The sequence below is a fragment of the Sinocyclocheilus rhinocerous genome, unplaced genomic scaffold (genome assembly GCF_001515625.1).
Source record: "Sinocyclocheilus rhinocerous isolate Xijiao unplaced genomic scaffold, SAMN03320098_v1.1 scaffold625, whole genome shotgun sequence".
In the NCBI taxonomy this organism is placed as follows: domain Eukaryota; kingdom Metazoa; phylum Chordata; class Actinopteri; order Cypriniformes; family Cyprinidae; genus Sinocyclocheilus; species Sinocyclocheilus rhinocerous.
In genome coordinates, this window is record NW_015646350.1 from 320,728 (window position 1) to 345,743 (window position 25,016).

At 35.6% G+C, this 25,016-nt stretch overlaps 1 protein-coding gene across 1 annotated transcript in view; it reads right to left on the reverse strand.

Moving 5' to 3' along the window:
* LOC107707368 (neuron navigator 1-like) overlaps positions 1 to 25,016 on the reverse strand; it is a 172,392-nt gene that overhangs the window by 78,957 nt on the left and 68,419 nt on the right. The window contains exon 6 of the mRNA XM_016511357.1: positions 20,674 to 21,054. Coding sequence (XP_016366843.1) covers positions 20,674 to 21,054 — 381 coding nt within the window. The remainder of the gene's footprint in view (positions 1 to 20,673; positions 21,055 to 25,016) is intronic.

Sequence of the window (25,016 nt, forward strand, 5' to 3'; positions counted from 1 at the left end):
TATTGTCATTTTGCATTATTGACACACTATTTTCCTATTTAATGCTATACAGTTGCTTTGACACAATCTGTATTGTTAAAAGCGCTATATAAATAAAGGTGACTTGACTTAAATGCAAAGAATAGTTAAAAAAAAGAAATTGTAATATTTCACAATATTACTGTTTTTACCATATTTATGATCAAATAAACGCAGTCTTGGAGAACATAAGAAGCTTCTTTGAAAACATACATATTACATATATTATATAATGAGATATAAATATATTTTAGAACTATAATAAATTACACTATACTATATAACTAAATTGTTTGTCTTTTTTTCAACCAAACGCACATTATTTTGGCATATATATATATATATATATATATATATATATATATATATATGTATGTGTGTGTGTGTGTGTGTGTGTGTGTGTGTGTATACATTCTTTTTATTTTTTTAATAAATATATAATATTTATGTATTTATTTGCATACATTAAAATGAAATATTTGTGATGAAATTAAATCAAATCAAATAATAAGAACAAATAAATAAATAAACTAACTAACAAACACCACAAGCAAAACATAGTGATTTTCTGGCTGCTGACATTATTTTCTGATTTATGAATAAAAAAAACAAATTAAATCCAAAACCCCCTCTGTAAAAAAAAAACAACAACAACAAAACCTTTAACTCCAATAAATCTGTCTTTATCCAATGTTCAGATTTCTGTTCTGGAAATGCATGCAAATTAGTGCATGTTTAATTATATAATGCATTATTTACATATTTAAACATAACATTTCAGAAATCTTGTAATACAAAACAACTGTCTTAATGTACTTTGATTAATCAACTGGCAAAGTATGGTGATATATTAGTTTATCCTATATTTCTGCATTACCCTGAATGTTTCTACTCTATTCAACGGTAGTGTCTTGCCTTCATCATTCACAATAAATAAATCAGTATGCAAAGTTGCATACCATGCATCCATGTACAGGTTTATATCTGGGCTCATGCATTAATAATCAAGTGTTTGCATGCTGTGCTGTTTTATTCACATTCTGGAGTGAAACTCTCCCAGATGAGAGACTGCTGATCACTGCTTGAAAATCAGCTGAAGTCAGAGACGGACAGGTTACACCCTCAAAACACACCTAAAAACAGACCCCAGAGACCGTCCGGTGGTATCAGCGTTCCCGCTCTGCTTCAGTGCAGAAGCACACACACACACACACACACACTGGGTGGAGGTGCATCACGCGTGCTGGTTTCCATTAGCAGCGTAGGTCTGATCATGGGTTTGAGTCAGGGAAAGCTTGACTGAGTCCAGCTGTTGGAATGAGCTCACAGACAGCGGCTGTAAGATAGCACAGGACCTAATGATTCATCACGGTTACGCCTCTTTACTAACAACCCCAAATTATCCCCCCCCCCAGCTCTCTGCTCCCACTCCCTAAATTAACTCTGACAATGGCACATTACAACCAAAATCACCAGCGAACAACATCAGAATGCCATCGTTAGACCTCCCGTTAACCTCCGGACAGGAAACACAGCAGAGATTCAAATGTCATCTGCGAGCGAATCAGCCGATTCAAAAAGAATGAAAACCATAAATCGCCAGATGAAGTCAGTGACAGCTAAACCTCTGAAGAAAATGTAAATGCTGCTTGCTCGTGGAAAACATTATGTTATGGTTTATAGCATGTTGTTAAGTGTTTGCTAGGGTGTTCTGGATGGCTGTTTACCAAGTCAAAGTATCTATAATGCTCAGTTATTTGAGGTATGTGTTTTGCAGAAACATTGTGTAGTTAAACTAAGCTATTAAATATGAAGTAAAAATGATTAAGTATTTGAACAAACCCCTAACTTTTGCTTAACTGTATTTTAATTTTTTTAATTAACCAATACAACAACAAAAACAAACTGTGTATGTTTATATTTATATATAAAATCAATAATAATAATAATAATAATAATAATAACATAATTAAAATAACATATTAATATATTAAATTATTACATATTATTAATTATATTATTATATAATTAATAAATTGTTATATATATATATATATATATATATATATATTCTATAACAATGTAATTACATAAAAAATAATTACATTACATTATTATTATTATTGTTGTTGCAATTCATTATATAACACATACTGTTATATATATATATATATACACACACACACACACTTCTTCTATAAATTATTATAATTATATGTTATTGTTTTATAGTTGTTATAAATTACTATTATAATAATATCATTATTTACAAACATATGTATGAGAGACAATGTGCCAAGTGCACTTACATATGTTGTCCTGTAGAGGGAGTAGGAGGCAAGTTATGGAAGCCTGACCTTTATAAAGCCTTTGACTGGGTTCTGTCCTCACTATTAACCACAATGACAGGTGTCTTTATCCATTTCCACAGCACTACTACAGAACTACAGACAGAGGAGCTTCCCTTCTTCAGCTCTCTGAGAAAAGGAGGATAGGATGTATGGCACCCACAAACAAGACTCACAGCCAGTAGTTTTCTGAATATCCTTGTCTCGCTACAGACGCATGAACTCACACGCTAATGTTTTCCTTGAAATGCGGGAATAAGAGCAGCCACGCAGAAAACACAAACCCACACGTGCACAAACACACATACGATGTGTAATCAGCAATGCACAGCGATTCCTCGAGCTCTGGGGAGTCTGTGAAGTTCATCTGATCCACCATGCCAGACAAACACAACACAATTCTCTCTTTATCCCTCAGCTGGTGTTTGCCTCCATCCTTCCCAGTTGTGACTCATGTCACGCCTCAGTACTTTTCAAAACATTCGCGTTCACGGTGTCATTGTGTTTCATTCAGTCACAACATTGGTTTGGATTGATTTCCAGTCAGACAGTTCCATTTTAAATAATAGTGTATTAGATCAACTTGAAGAGTTGCCTTTGACAACACTAGACTGACTTATTTGTCTTGCTGAAAAATATATATAATAAAAAAAAATTTATTTATTTAATTAAATGTAATTATTTATAGACTATGACGGCATATTCATATTTTGAATTAGCATTTATTTTTATATTTTCAGTTATCATTTTTATTTTAGTTTAAGATTTAGTATTTTTTTTAAATCTGCTTATTTGTTTTTTCCTCATTTTTTATTTCTATTTAGCTTTTTTATTTCAATTTTAGTACTTCAACGACCTTATTTTATTTCAGTTAGCTGCTAAGGAAGCATTTCTAATTTTTAAGTTATTAAGTTTACGTTTTTTATCTAATGTATATTATATTTTAGTTTTGTGCATATGATTTTTGATCTCAATCGTACGTTTTTATACGATCTGCTTATGCCACACTGACGGTTAAGTTTAAGGGTGGACCACATCATACGACAACAAATCGCATCATACGAAATCACCACTATGTAAATAATACTTGTGTTTTCTCATGAGATTAGGTTGAATTGTCTCTAGAAAAAAAAACATATCCCTTGGTCTCATGGTCTGTTACTTTTTTAATTTTTCAACAACACAACTTTTGTGTCTCCAAAAATGGAAAGATCTTTATTTAGATGTGCTCTTTAAAGTTTGCTGCTAGACTTCACTGATGTGTCACTTTAGGTGTTATTGCTCATCTCTGTCTTTCCTTTTTTTTCTCCCTATTAATGTTTCTATTATTATTGCTATGATTGTTCTTATGGCCTTCAGCGTGGACAGGTAAATTGTCACTGGAAACACGTCACACAAATATACACACGGTAATGGTTGATTTTATGGGCAATAACAAAAAAACTGAGTTTGAATTCAGGGTGCTTTATTTTTATTTGAACTTAAGGGTACGTTTACATAACCACGATGTACTAAAAACAGAAAAGATTTTCCTTTGCATTTTTGAAAAGTTTCACATAGAGACGACAACATTATCAAAACGATCCCCATTCATTCACACAGATCCACAAAAATGGCTAAAAACGCTATATTATTGCCAGAACAGGCACTCACTTTGCAAAGAAACACTACATGCATGCGCACATATCTATAAATTCACATTCTTCTTTAATGAAAAGATAAATGAGAAAATAAGAAACTAAAACTCCCAGTAGGAGGCGGTAAATGTAAATGTCTTACTGAGTAAGTCATTGAGTCATTCATTCATTCGATTCGTTCAAACGGCTGATTCTTTCAGGAATGATGTAAACATAGCTATGTTTATTTACAGATATAAATGGCTGTTTTAATGAATGCGCCATTGAATCATTGGCTCACCCGACTCGTTCGTTCAGAGATACCGCTGTGTTCCTCAGAGATGTACAAAGTGTTGCTGTGGCTGTATTGGATATATTTCCGTTGGCAAAATTGAGAAAAAATCTGACAATATTGTATAAATATAACATAATATTTACTTTTTATTTACTGAACTGTTGTATAAAATCCCATTTGCACTCGAGCTATTCTGGACAAAACAGAACTAGTGTGATATCGCTTATCATTTGATATAAATATGAGACAATAGCTCATACAGGGGCATTTTTGCCCCAATCTCTTGAGTTTTAGGGACATATAACTGCATTATATAGGCTACGTCATGCAGTGAACTGTTGACCTGCTTCATATTCGTCACCAATCAACTGTATGATATGTAATATGACCTACACAGATCTACGGCGGGTGTGTTATTTTTTCAAAACTAATTAATTAGATTAATGAGTAAAATCGACAGCCCTATTTAAAATTATAAATGAAAACAGAAAATATAAATCTAAAAACGAATTCCAAACTTTACTATAAACGTGTCTCAATGATACCAAAACACACTTAAAGCAAACAGGCATAGACAAACCTCCAGAATAGAGGTTAAGCTGAATGAGAGAGATCGCTAGTTTAGAGTTGACTAATACTTGCTCATGACTATGTAATTCCAGTACTTTTGTGATTCAAGCGGTCATGGTGAGTCAAGATGATTTATTTGACACTAGTGTCTAATGCCAGTCATAGCGGAAAGGGGCTTCAGTCTCTGTGGTGCTAAAATAGATGGTGTTTCAAAGCAGCACGCAGCGTTTGAATGATGATTCAGAGGGGTGAGTTAACTGGGGGGTCTCTGACGCATATTTACTTTCCTTTTCAGCCATATCTTTTCTTTTTTACAACCTTCTCTTCTCCGTGGGTCTCCTGACGGATCAGAGACCCCCTAACAGACTAATAATGACTGCTTCAGGTTACTACGGCAACTCACAAGCCCTCTGCACGGTGACCTTTTGACCCCACTGGGATCTTGGGTTTCTACCTGCCGCACAGGACGTCCTGTATGAGGTATGGCTGACTGTCTGTTTGTGTTTATGGAGGTAAAAGCCTATCTGGTGACTACATGACACCCTCAGGGGCAGGAAAAGAGAAACAGGAAATTTAGGATTAGGTCTTGACAACTAATATGACAGAAATATGTGGTTGGCTGAAGAAAGTTTGACCGTGTGACATCTGGTATATAATGCTGAAGTAAAATATAAATATACTATACAACCTGAATGAGAAAACTTGTCTAGTGACAAGTCCTTTGTCTATCCGAACTAAAAGTGAAAATGCTGTTCGAAATGACACAGTTACAAAGAATCAGATGTGAAATGTTTACGTATGTGGCGCAAGAGTTTGGACCAATCGCATTTCACTGTGGGCGGGGCTACTCAGCACAATGCCACAGAAACAGAAAACAAGCTAGCAAAATCTGACAGCTAGCTTGTCCTTTAATACAGCACATCTAGGCCAATACCTTTAATCTGAGTGTACTTCATAGTCAAAAATTTAGTTTTTTTGTTTTATAATTGTGTTTCTAATATGCACAATGAATGAGAATCAACCAATCAGAATGTTTTTCATCATGACATGACAGCTATATTCTAAAGACCAAGCTTGATATAATCAGTTGCATGTAATAACCTCATAATTATTCATTTCATTTGATGACCTTATCCGCTGTCATTATGCAGATTTCACAGTTAAACAGCAGCATATTAAGCACATATTCCCACATTTTTTTTAAGTCATGCCAGTTAGAAAGAATGCCATCACTTTAATTCCTGAATCAGAACTGAGTAGCTTTAAATAATATTAATGTCAGTGTTTAAAATGTCCATTAATATTTAAATTATATGTATAATTTGACTTTTAATATAATATAAAAAAAATCTATATTAAATATAAATATTTTAACTATAATATAATATAATATAATAGTATAAAAGTCCATAATAAATATACATATTTTAATTATACAATTATATTGAATTTATATTTATATATTATATTGAATTTATATTGAACTAATTTTCATCGTATGGACCACTGTGGAACAATTTATCAGAATGCTCTAATTTACTTCAAATATTATGTCAAAATTTGTTTAATCAGTTGTGATAGCTGTGTGAATCTCTTTTTTTTTTTTTTACTTAGTTTAGTGAAACATGTCTAATCAGTTTAACAAACGGGAGCAAATTTAGTTACAATTAATGATGCAATAATTTACATCGTTACAAATCAATTATGTGACTGTTGAATTTCTCTGAACTGCACTTCAGTTAATTCCACTTCCTGTTATTATGATTCAAGTGTGACGAATTCAATTCAAATTCCAACTCGCAAACTGATAAGAAACCAATTCTTGAAATTGCTCAATTTTGCCCAACCCTGCTGTTTATCCTCATAGACTTGCATTAGGACAGTACAAAGACAAAGACAACAGAGAGTGAAAGAAGAGGAGTGGTGTGGTATGTATTATACATGACGTAAAATATACATGATGAACCTGAGGGGCGACCGTCGATCCGTCTGAAAGAGAGAAGGAAAAAGGCAAAGAGAGGGGAAAGAAACAGAGAGAGCCATTCTGTGTCTCATCCTAAAATGTATTATTCATCCTCCTTACAGCAACCAAATCTCTCAATTACGCCCTAAAACTTCAGACATGATGGATGAGCGTGCTGCGGGGATCGTGGGATATTTTTACCTCCCTCATTGCAGTGATTTTTCTGCAAGCTGACAAGTTTCCAGCCAAGCCCTGGTCAATTTCACCTGGCTCTATCCTCACCTGCGGTTACAATCAACGTGATTTCCTTTACGTTATTGAACAGAAAGACAAAAAAAAAGGCTTAATTGAATGTGATCTAGCTGAAGGCGGGTCGCTGCACATGCTCAGAGCTCCGGGCCATTTTGATCAGCTTTAAAGCTCTTAAAGAGTTTCCTCCTCCTGTGGGAATCAGTTACTTGTGTTACGTGATCCTGGGGGGAGGGACATGTTTTTGCCCCTCCTAAATGTTTGGTACATTGAGAAAACCATTATCCACTTTTGCTGTATGGAAGAAAAAATCAGCCTGAACATTCTTCGAAACATCTCTTTTTGTGTTTTACCGAAGAAAGTAAGTCGTATGGTTTTGGAATGGCACTGGAATGAGTAAATTATATAAAAATGTTAATTTTTCTGTGAACTGGCCCTTTAATTTGGACACACACAAGACCGTATCTGCTTTTCACAATGATACATTCAATACTAAACCTCACGACCCAAATATTAAATATAACAAGACTTAGAACATCCATTTAAATGTAAAACTCTATTCAGCAGGATAGATGTTGTGTTTCTGCCCTGAGGGAAGCTTAGTCCAGAATAGATTGATTTCCTGCTGGGCAGGAAGCTTTGTCATGGTAGCCATGGAGACAAGCCAGCTAAAGCTAAAGCTATCTATCTGCTATGTGTTTGCATTGTCATCAAAATGCAAAAATGATCATTAATGAAACACAAATTTTTGTGCTATTGATTTTGTAATGAACAAACCTCAAAATAATCTTGCGCTTTTGTCCCTTACAAAAAGTAAAGGGCTGATCACACCAAGAATGATAGCAATACGAACGATAACTGGTTTTAACATCCACACCAATGGACGATAAACGTTGTTTATTATAACTGCATGCTACAGTTTTGTCATCTGTTGCTTTAAAGTTGGGTGGATTCTGATTGTATGTCAATGTTTTATCATGTAAACGTTGATTCCAATAGTATTGCTCCTCTGTGTTGTTATCATTATAGTTGTGGACTTCATTATTCTCATAGAATTTAAACCATTTATTAAAACTTTATTGTTACAGTTAGCATCCTTGTGTGAATGGCCCTTAAAGGCGCAGTCACATTAACACCATGTCTACATCACGACGTGACCGTAAAATTGAACCCTAGTTCAAGTTTTAGGCAAATTTGTCCTGTTGACCAATAGAAAGCAGTTTGGTTTTGATAGTGAATTATGTGTGAGTTGTGCTTCATACATCACTACACTATCAAATACAGACAATGGATCTTTTTTGCCTGTGAAGTTTCACTAATGTGATGCACCTTAATACAATTGCTGCGTCCCAATTAGCATACTATCCGTCCTAAATATTATTCGAAATTAGTATGTCCCAAATCGTAGTATGTTGAAATGAGTATGCCAGAGATTCCTGGATGGTTTACTGCTTCCGGTAGAAATTCGAAGTGCAGATCCATGCACACTCAAACGGCTAATATTGCCCACAGCACATTGTGCGGTGAACGAGGATTCGATTAGAACTACAAACACGCATAAAAAGTGTTAAAAACTACAAACATGGCAGATATGTGAGACCGACAGACAGGTAGAGAAAGTAGTTTGAGTGATAAATAATCAATATCTAACCTGTTGAAAAAATATTTATTTAATGTTATCCGCATTAGATTTCATCTGCAGCAACACTCTGAACTTTTATAAAGATACGTTTGGGCATTAACTTTTAAATGCATAGTTATGCAAACATATGAGCAGAGTTCTCGGCATGATAGACCCACGACTGGCAGATCAAAGTGCCTCTTCATTTCTCGTCAATACGGTAGGAAATTAAATTAAACAAAATATGGATAATGTTAACTTTGACAAGATGATTGACAGTGCAGTTTAAATGGTGACAGGATGCACGTAACTAAGCAACTGAGCGTCCCTTAAAGACACAGTTATGACGAAGTAGTTTGTCCCAAAGCTTGCCTACTATTCTGCTACATATTCAAAAGTATGTACTTTATCTTCACAATAAGAGTACATACTTTTAGGGCATAGTATAAGGCGGCGAAATGGGACGCAGCAAATGTTTTTTTGGACACTACCATGATGGAAATAGCATTCTTATTCTTTAAAATACCATTTAAATACTATAGTATACGAATTTGCTAATTAAACCCCAGATAGCAAGCAGACGTCGATTCAGCGTCTATTTTTGATTGTAAACAACGTCAGTCGTCAGTCAATTTTAAATGTTGAAATAAAACATTCACTATTTGGTTGAATAATTGGAACATTATTAGGTCGAAAATAAAACATCCATTCAACATTGAAATGAGGTTGACACTCAACATGTACGGCCGACCCATTCGGTTGAAATCATAACGTTTGTTCTATGCTGAAATCAGAGCTGTCAGTTCTGCGCATTTACATGATTTAAATCGTACGCCACCGAGGTAAAGTTATGCAAAAATGTCTTTTAATTTGGTCCTTTTTGCATAATGTAAATTGTCACTTAAGCCTTGTTCAGACTGTCAGTCCAAATCCGATTTTTGTGCATATCTGATTGGAATCCGATCATATTTAGCATGTGTGAACAGCAAAAAAATAAACATTTTTACACATTCGTTTCAAGCTACATTCATGTGTGGTTTGAAATCCTATTCAAATCGCATTTCTGCAAATCTGTTTCAGTCTGACCGCTCAGATCGGATTTAGTGTAGCTTTTTGATATTTTCTCACACCACGTAGAACGTAAACAGCTGGTCTACACGCATCTGAGTTTTTAGAGTGGCAGAGATGGCAGCATGGAATAAATCCACGCATTACAGGTTTTCTACATTTCTGCGGCTGCCTTATAAGGCGTAATATAATTCAGCTTGACGGCATCATGTTATAAGAAAACATTTGTATTGCAAACTGTTTTGCTATTATTATTATTATCATTAGCGTAGGCATTCCAACGCAACGTCATTCCCATAGATACCAATGCAGATATTCAGTAAAACGAAAAAGCGCAATGGGACACACAAATCGGATCTGAACAGTTGCAATACACAGTGCGGTAGGGCTGCACGATTAATCGAATGCGATTGTCATGCGCATCTTGTCAGTAAAGCCAGTTCTGTGATTAGTAGTAAATCTCCAGCACGTGCTTTCAGATGGAGCAGCATTTACTACACAGAGCCGTAGTTCACTGACAAACTACACAAAATCGCTTTCATAATCACAGATGATTTAATCGCACGATTATGAAATCGAAGAAATCGTTCTGCAATTATGAAAGCTGTTTGTGTTGCTTGTCAGTGAACTACGGCTCTGTGAAGTAAATGCTGTTCCATCTGAAAGCATGTGAAAATACCACATTTAATAAGATGTTTTTACTCCAAACTCACTTCATAACGTCAGTCGAGTGTTTAAAATAAATCCTTCTGTGAGATGATGTGGCTTCTTACTAGTGTTAATTTCATCAGCTATTTTCAATTTAGTCTTAGTCTTAGTCCCGTGGTAATATGATAAATATGATAAATGTCCTTGTTAGTTTTTATCATATTTAGTCAACCTTATCCTATTTAGTTTTAGTAAAGTTTTAGTTGACTAAAAGTCTCAACATTTTAGTCTAGTTTTAGTCCAAGAAAATCTAAAGTATTTTAGTCTAGTTTTAGTCAATGAAAACTTAACATTTTAGCAATAAGATTATTATTAATTAACCGTACAGCAGTATTAATTTTGGCAGCCATTTTTAATTTAGTCTTAGTCTTACTCAAATGTACATTTTAGTTATCATATTTAGACAACCTTGTCATGTTTTTGCTTATTCAATGAAATGTATGAGTATTTTAGTCAGGTTTTAGTTGTGAAATCTTAAGTCACATTTTCGTCATTCTGTATAATGGTTAAACTGATAAAAATTATTTTTTTCTCAAAAATATAATCGTAATGTTTGTTGTCATTTGAGAAATGCATTTCAGGTATTGCACTTTCACCAGTAAGCACAAATCAATAGAATGTGGACATAGGCTATACATGGTGTATTTTACTTCATCTAGTGTACGGATTTATTACAGGCTTTTTATTATATAAATTAATACCAAAGACTTATGCAATCTCTCGGTCTACATTATGAAAACAGCTAAAACAAACGAAAAATATTATAACTGAAATTACTAATTCCACTAATTCCAAATTACAATAGCCTATTTCTCTATTAAAACAACAGCGTTTGAGTAAGTGCATTTACTCAATATAGTCAAAGGTCTCATGACAATATAGTCGAGGTCTGATGACAGAACACTGATTGATGCTTTCAATTAGATCACTAAACTCCAGCTTGTTTGTCGCTGTTTTCAGATCATCAGTGCTTCCACAATGAGGAGCGAGCGCGTGCGCATGGCTGCCAGATTGCTTAAATTAAGCAAAACACCGGGCAGAAAATGTATACTTGTAACAGCAAAGCTCTGATTCGGGGATTTTAACTCTTGATATCTGGCAACTGCACTCATGAAAGCTAGCTTAGCAGAGGCGTGTAGAGCAGTGCGCAATAACATTTTGTCTCCTTTTTTTGACGAAAATAAAAAGAGGTTTTTGGTAAAGTTTTTATCTTTTTGAATGCATTTTAGTCTCGCCTTATTTCGTCAACGAAATTGCATGTTGGTATAGTCTTAGTTATCGTTTATTGACCTTATTATCGTCTCGTCTTCGTCTCGTCTTAGTCATGGGAAATAAGCTTGTCGACGAACATTTATTGTCATAGTCTTCGTTAACGAAATTAACACTAGTGAAAAGCGCTATACAAATAAACTTGAATTGAATTTATTGGACAATTCCAAGACATGCAAACTGATCTAACACATAAACACACACACACACACACACTCACACATTCACACACATTACAGAAAGAAAGAAAGAAAGAGAGGAAATAATGACTTTAAAAAGAGTGAAAATATGGAATCCCAAGTTTCTAGTAATCTATGCAATTTCTTATAATTTAATCCTCACATTAAGTTTTCAATGATACTATGAAACTTTATAGTAAATAGGGATGAGTCACGATTTTTGAATATTCGATTAGTTTATTTAATTATAGAATATCGAATAGGTTACGATTATTGTCTTTAAAAAATTCCCCATGTTTTCCGTGCTGATGCGGTGGTGACGCGTTCATGTAAGCAGAGGGTGGCGCTAAAAAGCTGTCTAATAAGACAACAGAAGAACACATTGTCTCATGCGCACACTGTAGACTTGCGTGGCATAAAAAAAAAAGACTTGCGTAGCATATAACGGTTACAGTAATGCCGTCATTCGGTTATGTTTATTATATATTATATACATACATATATATATATGTTTCAGCACATTACAATCATTATATGGCTTGAGTTAAGGTTCCAAATTGCAATAGCCTATTTCTCTATTAAAACAACAGCGGTTGAGTAAGTGCATTTACTCAGCGATCACAATCGCAAACAATATAGTCGAGGTCTCATGACAGAACACAGACCGTCTGAATGAAGCTTTCAATTAGATCGCTAAACTCCAGCTTGTTTGTCGGTGTTTTCAGATCATCGCGGCGGCGCTTCCGCAATGAGGAGCGAGCGCGTGCGCATAGTTGCCAGATTGCTTAAATTAAGCAAAACACCGGGCAGAAAATGTATCCTTGTAACAAAGAAGCTCTGATTCGGGGATTTTAACTCTTGATATCTGGCAACTACACTCATGAAAGCTCGCCTAGCAGAGGCGTGTAGAGCTTAGCATTGCATTATTATATACTTTATTATAATAAAAATTATAATAAGACGAACTCAGACGAACCATATATTGTCGTAGTCGTGTGTTTATTAGTCACGCTGAATTAACTGAATTAACTGTTTATTCAGCAACCGCTATAGGGATTTCCTGGATTTCTTCTGCGAGGCGTATTTGGAGTTTCAGCGAGAGAGAGCCCTCTGGCCTTCGGATGGAGATTTACTGCTGATCACAGAACCGTGCTTCACTGAAAGATACGCATGACAATCGCCTAATCACAATTTATCGCCTTTGTGATTTAATTTCAATTAATTGTGCAGCCCTACAGTGCGGACAGTCAAACATTTAGATCGGATTTCAATCGAATATGCACAAAAATCGGATTTGGACTGACAGTCTGAACAAGGCTTTAGTAATTGTTTATATTTTAAAGCATTTAATACTTTTTTGCTGCATCATTATTATAATCTCTATTACCATCTGATTCCATTACTGTACAGTTCATTTCTGAAAGGGCAATAAAACATTCCTGATAAAGACTAACTTCTTATGTTTTACATTGTCAAATCTAATTCAGATGGAAATAACTGAAAATCCACTACATTTCCATTACCAAGGTGCTGTTTTGATCTATCAATTAAATAGCGAACAGTGTTCGTGTCACATCAAAATTAGAGCAAATTGAAACGAGGGCCTTTGGCATGTTTGTCACAACAATGGCTGTTCCCACTTAAAACCACTGACCTAAATACACACACACTCTCTCCTACAAGCTGTCTTTGTCTAGTTCAAAACCAACACACAGCTCTGACGATGGCTTTGTGGGTCGGTGTTGCTATAGCAACAGGCGAGAGCTGCACACGGTGGCGCCAGAATTCCCTGGCCTGCTTCAGTGAGCATGCCCACATATGAGGGACCCCCTGCTGAATCTGAAACACGTCCCCCCACGACATTTCACACATGCCTAAATCATGGGCGGCAGCAATATTTGTTATTATCTACCTGAACAGCCCATGTTTTGTGGAGTAATTCGAACATTTGACTGGAAATGAGGCGAGCAGTACGGTGGCCGAGAAGTGCTAAACAAATCACAATTCTGAAAACAAAATAACAAATTACAAACGCAAATGCAAGTCTACAAAACAAAATAACAATTCAGAAAGCACAACAACAATTCAGAAAACATTATAACAAGTCAGAAAACACAATGACAAATCCGAAAACAAATTTACAAGTCAGAAAACAAAACGAAAAATCAGACAAACCGGAAAAGGTAGGTATAGTTTGAGACTTGGTTTTTGACGCGATCGACCCGGGTTCGATCCCGCCTTTTGCCGAACTTTTTTTTCCTCCCTATTGTGTTTTCTGACTTGTTATAATGTTTTCTGAATTGTTGTTGTGTTTTCTGAATTGTTATTTTGTTTTTTAGACTTGCATTTGCGTTTGTAATTTGTTATTTTGTTTTCAGAATTGTGATTTGTTTTGCACTTCTCGTCCACCGTAGAGCAGACAGAGAAATTCCCTCACTGCAAAACAAAATTTGGCATTTTTATGTCCCCCAAACGTCAGGGTCCTGGGGTTAGTTTAGCATGAACTCCCGGGTCTTTGAGAGGAGCGCTTATGTGTGCAGTCCTTTGTCATGCACACACATACTGGAGCCTGTATTGGGCTTTATGGGTGGTAGAGTTATGACCCCTGTCCAGAGTATGGGGGATGCTGTCGTTCCAGGCCACTATGAGGCTATTGAGCACCATGTAACAGAACTTCATAAAAGACTGGTTTGGAGCACACTACATAGGCCACAACTCTGTCCACCCTGGACAACTCTGTAGTTAAGTTTTTAACTAATGCATTCTGGGATTGCCTTCTCCTTGAAAAACTGGGTAAAATCAACCATTTTAAATTAAATTTCACTATTTTCAAGCAGGACTTTTCAGAATTGAATGAAATATGATTTATATTTAGAATCAGCATTTCTCTTAACTTTTCCACCACCAGGTTTTTAACTAATGCATTCTGGGATTGCCTTCTCCTTGAAGGAAACCCACAAAGACGTCCCTTAGTTTTGGGACAAAATGTTGTATATTAGAAGGCAACATAATTACGTTACCTAGCTGTTGAAACAGGATGGATGTCCCTTAAAATGGTGTCTAGGTAGGGAGCTCACTATGGAACACAGAGCACTTTTTTTATAGAGCTTTCTTTATGATATTTGAAAAAAGTCACTGTGACTTGGAGGTCAGTGTTAAATGGCCATCTACCCCCTGCATATTTTGGAGGGTCTAATTACATTGCAGATAGGATAATGAAACTGCTGTTTTGTGCATAACTTGGTCCAATGGATGTAAATTTTAGGATCTAATAATAAACCAGGGAAATGTTCATGAATTGAAGTCTCTGTTTGTAAGATACAGGCATGTGACTTTTACTGCATATAAAAAACAACTCTGTATGACAAGGCACAAGGTGCTGATTCTGCAAGACTACTGGGTATTGCTTTGTTTTGATATAAAACTGTTTATATATATATAAATTAATACACATTAAACTGATCAAGTGACATTATAATGTTACAAAAAAAAACGTCAAATAAATACTGCTCTTTTGAACGCTCTACTAATCAAAGAATCCTGAAAATAAGTATCATGGTTTTCACAAAAATATGAATCAGCACAACTGTTTTCAGCAGTGATAATCAATGTTTCTTGAGCATCAAATCAGAATATTAGAATGATTTCTGAAGGATCATGTGACACTGAAGACTGGAGTAATGATGCTGAAAATTCAGCTTTGATCACAGAAATAAAATATTTCTTATTTATTTTTTTAATATTTCACAAATATTTCAGCATCACAGTTTTTACTGTATTTTTTATCATTTTAATATTTCATGACTTAAACTTTCTTCTTTTTTCTTTTATTTTACATTCATTACTGATGGGAAAAGACACAAACGTTTCGGCTCAAAGCCTTCCTCAGTGACACTGAGGAAGGCTTTGAGCCAAAACGTTTGTGTCTTTTCCCATCAGTAATGAATGTAAAATAAAAGAAAAAAGAAGATTGTTCTCGTGAGTGCGGATCATAATTTCCTATACTAAGTAACTCAACAGATTGACGCACCAAAATAAAAAGATCAAGTAACGCAAGAGCGCAGTGCAAACGACGTTGTTCAAATGACTTAAACTTTAACATATAACTCATCTCACACTAGCAACCACATACCAATGCCCCAAAATCCACACTAAGAAACCCTTAGCAACACCTGTGTCAACTTTGAGCAGTTTCATGTTCCAATAATCCTCATACCCATCATCCACTGCATTCGCCTTATTACAGTAATGTGTTGAGCCGACAGAAGATGACTAAAGAAAGATTAGATGAAACTAGAGATGCACCGATACCGATACTGGTATCGGTATCGGGCCCGATATTGAGCTCCTGTACTCGTACAAACCAAGGTATTCAGACTCACTCCGTTTCCATGGCAACACACACACACACACACACACACACCTGGGTAGGAGATATCAGAAGGAGTTTACATAACAGAGCTCCTACACAGCTTACAGAAATGTGCCACATTTAAATCTCTCCATGTGCTACACTCTCTATATCCATATGTGAGTGTTCTATTCTAAGAAGCTGCATGTAATTTACATAACTCAAAGTAGGCTGTTGAAAAGTATAAACAGGCAGCTTGCAATGTCTAATAACTAACTTCTATCCATAACCAAATGGAAATAAGTACATTCTAAAGACCTTTTAAATATAATTGTGCATTAATCATGTTGGGTCATATGATGGCACACACATGAGGATGTTGTTCAGTGTCCTGCATGTGCTCTAATGAGCTGATAACATTCATGGCCTCTCTGTGCTCTCAGTCACCTTGGCAACTCCTGACAGACCTCAGCACGCCTCGCAGAGGGACAGCGGCGAGCTAACAGTTACAAATCAGCTGCTCATCCGAAACAAGTCAAGCCAGACAGACACATCAACCTCTAGAGTAGATCAGACGGTCAGTCAAACATCTGGCACAGAGGAAACATGCACAGAAAATACTGCAATGACAACATAAACCTTACTCAGGGGAGTAAATCTCATTTCAAATTTGATGAGCAAGAGAAACAAGACATTTTCTTCACAGTATTGATTGTAACAATATTTCCGAACCAAGTGGGACACAATCTACTCCTGTAAAACTGGGTTTCTGTCTTAACCAGCCTGAGCCCTGGAAAGCAGATGTTTTGTTGTTAGCTTGGTAGAGTCTGGTATAAATACAGATTTCACTTTCGATTCCTTATCACACACTCTCAGTGTGATTCTGAATCATCTGGGTATACTGTATTCCTGTTTTAATGTAAATTTTGCTTTTATGAATAGACGATGTATTTGCTAATGCTGTGAATTATACAGGACAGTGTTGCAGACTGATTCAAATCATTAACTATTATCTTTTGAACTATGTATCATGGGAATCGGCTCATGAGAGTGATTTGTTTTGGGAATCAGACTAAAGTAGTCACGCTTATGTTTTGGATTAATTTGTTCACAAGTCATTTGTTTGTGAATCTGATGACATTGAACGCACAGTATATTTCTTTTACTAATAACAGCAAGTCGTTTTTTTATTATTTCTTTTTATTTCCATTATGTGTTTTTTTTATTGTAGCACATTTAAAACAGACAATTCAGTGTCACGTGGTCCTTCAGAAATCCTTCTAATATTCTGATTTGGTGCACATGAAACATTTATTTTTATCAATGGTAAAAACAGTTGTGCTGCTTCATATTTTTGTGGAAAGGGCAAGACTTTTTTAGGATTCTTTGATGAAATGAAAGTTAAAAAGAACAGCATTTGTTCGAAACAGAAACAGTTTATACAATTATAAATGCCTTTGCTGTCAATTTTGATCAATTTAGCAAGTCCTTGATGAATAAAAGTTAATTTCTTTCAAGAAAAAACAAATCTTACTGACCCCACAATTTTGAACTGTAGTGTATAAATTAAAATATATATATATTTTCAATAGTTAAGTTTCATTAAAATATGATATATTAACCTTTTTTCAATATCAGCAAACCTGTATGACATTCGATACAGACTGCAAACTGAAATCTGCAATATGGAAGTTGCTGCACAAATACATTTTCATGCTGCTACCAAAAATAGGCATAAAAAGATCATATTTGGGATTTTAAGAAATAATATCAAGATCATTCAAATTAAGATTAATGAGAAAATCAATACTGTTTGATGTTTCTTTGGCATTGTGCTGAGCAATATCCAAAAATCCTTAGTAATTATAAAAAATGCACTGTAAAAAAATTAATTTCTGAAAGTTGTAAATGAAGCAAAGATTACTAGAGCACGTTTTATAAGAAATACTATTTCAGTTTTTCTATTTCAAAATTTTACTTTTAATTTAAAGTTTTACTTGCTGTATATTTGTAATTATTTGTGCAATTTCTGAGTGAAAATTGTTTCTACGCCATTTTTTTAGGGTGTATTCACACCAGGAAAGTCCTCTAGTTCACTTGCTTTGGTATGGACCAAATACAATGTAGATGTTTTTTTTGTTTGGTGTGGTTCGCTTTCACATTGCCCTTTTTGCAAGTGAACCAGAAATTGTAAACAAAATAGGGCTGGGTAAAAAATATCATATCTCGATTTTAATCGATTCTCATTTTTACGAAACGATATCGATTCTTAAATCCCAAGAATCGATTAGTCTAGCCTGTTTTCAGTTAATGGACTGAACGTTGACGGGCACTTCCCATCCAATAAATCGCAATAAGCATTGTGCGTTGGTACTTTAAATATGAAACAAAGTCTCAGATTTCAATTTATGTCTATTGTATTGCATTATTCAAACAATAAATGCCGTTTTGTAAAACTTAATTAAGTGCAATTTAAGCAGTTTTACAGCACAAATCAGTAAATTTTAACCTTCAATATTATAATGTAGTACCAACTGACTCTCATGTATATTTTACAGCATTAGTTGAGATTTTTTTTTCCCTTGAGAAAATTTGGCATGTACTGTACCTGATATGTATCCAAAATAATCGATATTGAATCGAATCGCAAGCTTGTGAATGAGAATCGAATCGTGAAATTTGTGTCAAAACCCAGCCCTAAAACAAAACCACACGTGTGCCTAAGGTCATCCATTCATTGGACAGAAATTCTCAAGCGTACCAGAGTTCGTTTGGAACCTCTTCAGCTGGGTCTCGGTGCGCTTGTTTGGTCCGCACTCGAGTGCGATTGCTGTATTCACACCTGCCCAAAAGATCCGCTCCAAGGGGGGAAACAAACTTGAGTTTGATTCAATCGAACCAAACAAGACAGGTGTGAATACACCCTTAGTGTGTTTTGCTTGGCTGCATCACAATGCTTTTCTGCTGGAAAACACATGAAGGCTTGTTATTGTCTTCATCCAAGCAAAACATATTCATTTTGGGTTATGTTAGATCATAAATGTGATCTGCTGAAGTAGGATACTTATTCGATCTGAAGTGGTGTCAAACGCAAGGTGAAGTACTTTCAGATGTGAGCTGCCGGATTGTGAACTTTCTCACTTCGCAGCGATTCCCCATCAGACTAAACCAACAGTGCAGGTTAAGAGAGGCCAACATCAAAGCTCCGCTGACAGCTTAAACAAACACATCTCATTTCCTCGGTAATTTCCCAGTTTTGTGTTCACACATAAACATACACACACGCATTTAACACTACATCTGCAACAATGAGCTGTCCTCTCCACACAGCTGCAGCTAGCAGAATGAAGGCTGCGTTCGGCAACATCAGGTGTTGTGACAGTGAACATGAGGCCCTCGCGGGACACAGCCAGCTCTGATGAGGACCTGAAGATGGCACATATGGCTCCAAAATGAGACCCTCAGCTGATTGTGACATGATTGCTCTTTGGGGGGCCTCAGGCTGACAATGAATCAGCCAATGAAATCTTTCACAATTGGACTCGTAGGAGATTAAAAGCACTTAGTCATTGCTAAAAAGACCTCCATGTGTAAAACATTTTAAGAATAAATCATAGATCATTTTAAGAATTGTGCAGCTTTTATTAGACACTATTAATATAATGAGTTCTGCAACAACATTAAATTATTATAATTTTTACATTTTTTAAATAAAATATTAAATTATATAAAATACACACTACCTTCAAAAGTTTAGGGATGGTATTTATTACATTTTTTCTTTCTTCTTTTTACTGAAATAAGTCACTTATGCTCACCAAGGCTCCATTTATTTGATCAAAAAAATCTGTAAAAACAGTAATTTTGTGAAATATTATTACAGTTTAAAATAACTGTTTTCTACTTAAATATTTTTTAAATTGTAATTTATTTCTGATGTAAAGCTGAATTTTCAGCATCATTACTCCAGTCTTCAGTGTCACACGGTCCTTCATTCAGTGTCACACGATCCTTCAGAAATCATTCTAATATCCTGATTTGCTGCTGAAGAAACATTTCTCATTATTATCAATGATGAAAAAGTTGTGCTGCTTCATATTTCTTTTATGGAAAACACAATTTTTTCAGGATCATTTGATGAACAGAAAGACCAAAAGAGCATCATTTGTTTGAGGGAGAAAAAAAGCATTATAAAAATCTTTATTGTCACTTTTGATCAATTTAAAGCACCCTTGCTGAATAAAAGTATTAATTTCGTAATAATAAAATTAGTAATTTTTAATTTGGTGAACCCAAACTTTTGAATGGTAGTGTATAAATTACATAATAATGTTTTCAATAGTTAATGTACACTAAAATACAATCTAGTAAACATTTCATATATATCAGCAAACAGCAAAAAAGTAACAAACGCTTACCCATTGGCTAGGTCGTCATCATCGACGTCTACATCAACGTCATCATCGTCGTCATCCTCTTCTTCTGGTTGGCTCTTGCCCGTCAGGTTGCTGTCGCTGAGGTAACCAGACTTGAGGTCAGCCAGGTCATCGTCCGCGGCATCCAGGCCCTCGATGAGCTGGATGTGCTGCAGGTGGCTGGTCTGCAGGTGGCTGGTCTGCGTTGTTGCTCGGATGGGCAGCGAGTGGGCGGAGACCCCGGAGGAGGGGGCGTCGCCAGCCTGCAGCCGAGGGCTGGACTGGCTTTGGCGCCAGGAGAGAGGGGAGGAACGGTTGGACAAGCTAGAGATGCTGCGGGCGTTAGTCTCATCGCTGTCGTAGCACATGCTGCTCTCAATACAGCTGAAAGATTAGAAAAAAAGAAGGTGGTTAAAGGATTAGTTCACTTCCAGAATAAAAAATTCATTTTTTTCCTAATCCTTTCATTCTAAAGCATGTCGTTAGAACAGTGTTATTTTAGCTTTTTTTAGTTTTTTTTTTTTAATTTTCCATTTTTATTTCAATTTTCATTTTAGTATTTTTTATAAAATGTTTATATAGTTTTTTTTTTGTTATTTTAGTACATCATTAAACTAAATTAAAATGAGAAATGTTGGCGACTAGCTAAAAAAAGCGTTTAATATTTTTTATTTTAGGTTTAGTTAACTATAATAACCCTGCACTGGAGTGATGGTTATCGTAGATATGTATGTTTGAAGCTTGGTGTGCTCATATTACCAAAATTTCTGCTAAATTTTATAGGCAAAAATGGTCCATTCTCTACTGTCAACAGTGTAGCTACTGTATGTATGAAGCACAGGTCACACAGAAGTCACTATCAACCAAGCAGCTTTTGTTTGTCAAAACACGTGATGAATCGGTGTAACCAACTTGAACCCATTGCGAAATCTGTGTGTGGAAATCATTTGCCCTCCTACGAAAATTCCTGTCGCATGGGTTCCTATTGAAATGACTGGATTTCACCTGTGGAAACTCGCTGAACAACTGTAAATGTGACTGTGGCTTCAAAAAGTTTGGAAAAAGATGAACAAAATTTCGTAAGCGAAAATTCGTAATTACGACGTGTTAGGTCACCAACGGTTAAATGTTGTGCTTAATGCTGCTCGAGCCCATGTAATGTTGAAATTAGCAAACTGATGTAGTCGGAGAATAAGAGCTTCGATGCATCTGCACTCAGGCGCTGGCATTCTCAGCGCATTCAAAACAAAGGTCCCAGCTCTGGCAAAATAAAAGTCCCATTTCTGACACTTAACTGCAAACAGAAAAAAATTGTATCGGGTGCTGCCAATTTTTAAAAACTGCCAAATATTGGCCAACATAATTGTGGATATACAGCAGATTCCTCTTGAAACGACCAGATTTCACCTGCGAAAATGTATCGAACAATTGTAAATGTGCACCTTTAAAACTTTTGAAAAAGATGAGTGAAATTTCGTAAGCGAATTCATAATCATAATATGTTAAGACATGCACTCCGATTGCTGTGTTCATGTAATGTTGAAATTACTAATGTGTTTTTTTAACCTTAAACCGCATAAACACATTTCATCACACCAAATACACAAAATAATGTTCTTTTTTAGCAACGTCATATGACCCCTTTAATTTTGGACTCTGCCTTGTCAGGTTTTCAGCCTGGAATTAACATGAGAAAACCTCTTTAACTCCACAGAGATGCTTCTGAGAGTGCAGGCAAACTCATTCGTCATAGTGGATATAACTGTCAGCTTTCATCAACACATCACGAAACTCATCTCAGTCTTACACATCTTGTGGATGTATGTCTATGTTGTCTCTGGTAGGTGATACATCATCCGTGGGGATTTTAAGGTAAAACGTGTCTTGAGGATGTTTAATTTCCTTCATGCCTGCTGAACACGCCACTCAAGCTTTCTACAGGAAGTCAGTCGCACACACACTGACCCCTCGGGTGCCTTTCTCTGATTTTAAAATAGTAGGTCACGGTTTGGGCAGCTGGAGGAACTGGCTGACCTTCTGCTGATTCAACACTCACCTATCCCAGTCCCAACTAAAGCCCTCATCTGGATAAACTCGTATCCTCTCGAGTTGTGCCTGCCCTGCAATGATTTTAATGTTCTTATTAGTTTCCATGTGTGGCTTTAATGCTTTTAAAACCAGCAGATGGATGGAGATTATTTCCCGCTGACTTTGATCTCAACTTTCAAAGTATAAAAAGCCTTTAGATAAAGTTTGCTCCAAATTAAAAGAACGTTTCCGGTTCAAAACAGATTCTATCTGTGGCACGCTGTCAATTACCACAGAAAATAATTTAAACTCATTCTTCGGCAAATATCGTGTTTACAGTTTGAAAGCAGAAATATGCACTTCTCAGAGAGCATTTATATTAAACTAATTCTTTAGTACAAAAACGAGATATTTGAGCTGTAAAAGTGTCTAAATCATCGATTTTGCAGCGGGACCACCATTCTAGGCGGGTGAACGTTTAGTTTTGTGGCATAATACCTTTGGGTGAATGTTTAACTATGTAAACGTACGGATTGACTGTCATATGCAGAGGACACACGTTTTATGCATGCAGGTAAAGTAATTTAATCACTTTTCTCTTGAAAAAAAGTTAGGGATTAGTCTTTTTTTTTTACAGTTTATTTTGATGTAATAGCATTATATACTGTATAGACTATAGAACAATTCTATATGAAACAAAAGTGGATTTAACATCAAAATGTAATGTCTAAATGCATGTTTTTAATAACCTTATGCAACCTTTTAAATACCATGGTCAGTTCAAGAATACTTTATGCAATTTTATACTATTTGAAAGACGTGAAAGTAGAATTAATTTGAAAGAATTAAAAGCTGTTTCATGTCTATCCTTCTATTGTTCAATTGATCGAGGCTGATATGGGATTTAGAAAGTAATTTGTAATAAGTAATGCAATACTTTTTAGATAGAGTATTTAATATCTAATTGCACTGTTGAAGATGTAATTAGTAGCTAGTAATTAATTACTTTTATAGAGTAATTTACTAAACACTGGCTACAAATGCCTCTCTAACAGCTGGTCCATGCAATTAAATATTTGTAACACATTAAAAGACATGACAAATGACAAATGTGTATTTGCCGAATGCTGACAATATATACTATTTAATTAAATAACTTATGAGACAAAACTGTTAAAGACAACTAACTAATGAAGTCGGAGACAGGAGCTCTGCTGCATCTCAGCGCCTTTCAAAACAAAAGTCCCAGCGCTGTCACTTCCAACGCTTAACAGTAAATAGAAAATTACTCCCAATAATTTAAAAATAGCAAATATTGGTCAATATATCATATATCAAAGTCACAAACTTCTGGGGGGTCCTGCACCAGCAGACTAGCTACCTTTGGGAATGCTAACTGATAACTTAATGCTAACCTATATAGTCATAATTGGTATTTACATTTATGCATTTGGCAGATGCTTTTATCCAAAGTGGCTTACATTGCATTCAACTTATACAACATTGGTGTTGCTAGCGTCATGCTCTACTTTTCAAGTTATAAAACGCTACCGACTGATCTACAGGAATGCAACTTACAGCATGTCACATCGTCTCACTTGTTTTGAACTCGCAGCACTTGAATACCCACAATGCACTGCATATTTGCAGTTATCACAGATTTATGTAGAAATTTTATACAAACAGCAAAGGGCTGAGAAAAATGTTCATAGAAAAAAAGACAATGGCTTTCAGAGCATTTACGTGAATGTGAATTATCCTTTGATAAAATGGTAGGCGCTTCTGTTTGCCTGACTTTTGTGCTGAATAATAATAATGACGGCTAAATGACAGTGATTATTGTTCCTTTTATCCTTCAACTGGGCCCTTCTGAGAACACTTCAATCAGAGGAGGAGAACATATGCCAAATCAAGAAAGTAACCATTGTTATGCATCATAAAGCACTATAAGGCCACACAAAACACTGACATACAGTATGTCTATTATAGAGTTTGGGCTCAGCACATTACCGACTCTCTCTACAGGGGCATTAGTGTTTATGTGCAGAAGATGCATTAAATCAGGCCAATTATGTTAAGGTTTTAATAGAATGACTTCAAAGCTGCTGAGGCAGAGTAATTTTATACTAGGAGGCAGTGCTAAAATTACACAGACACACTCAGGCTAAGTGAAAGATAGAGAGCTAAGATATACTCCGATGATGGATCTCTTACAGTTCATCTGTTCATGTCTGGCAGACGAGCTGGATTTGAACTCACTTTGCCCGTATGAGCACCACGGCTCAATGCGTCAGAGCACCTGCGTCCACCACTAAGCC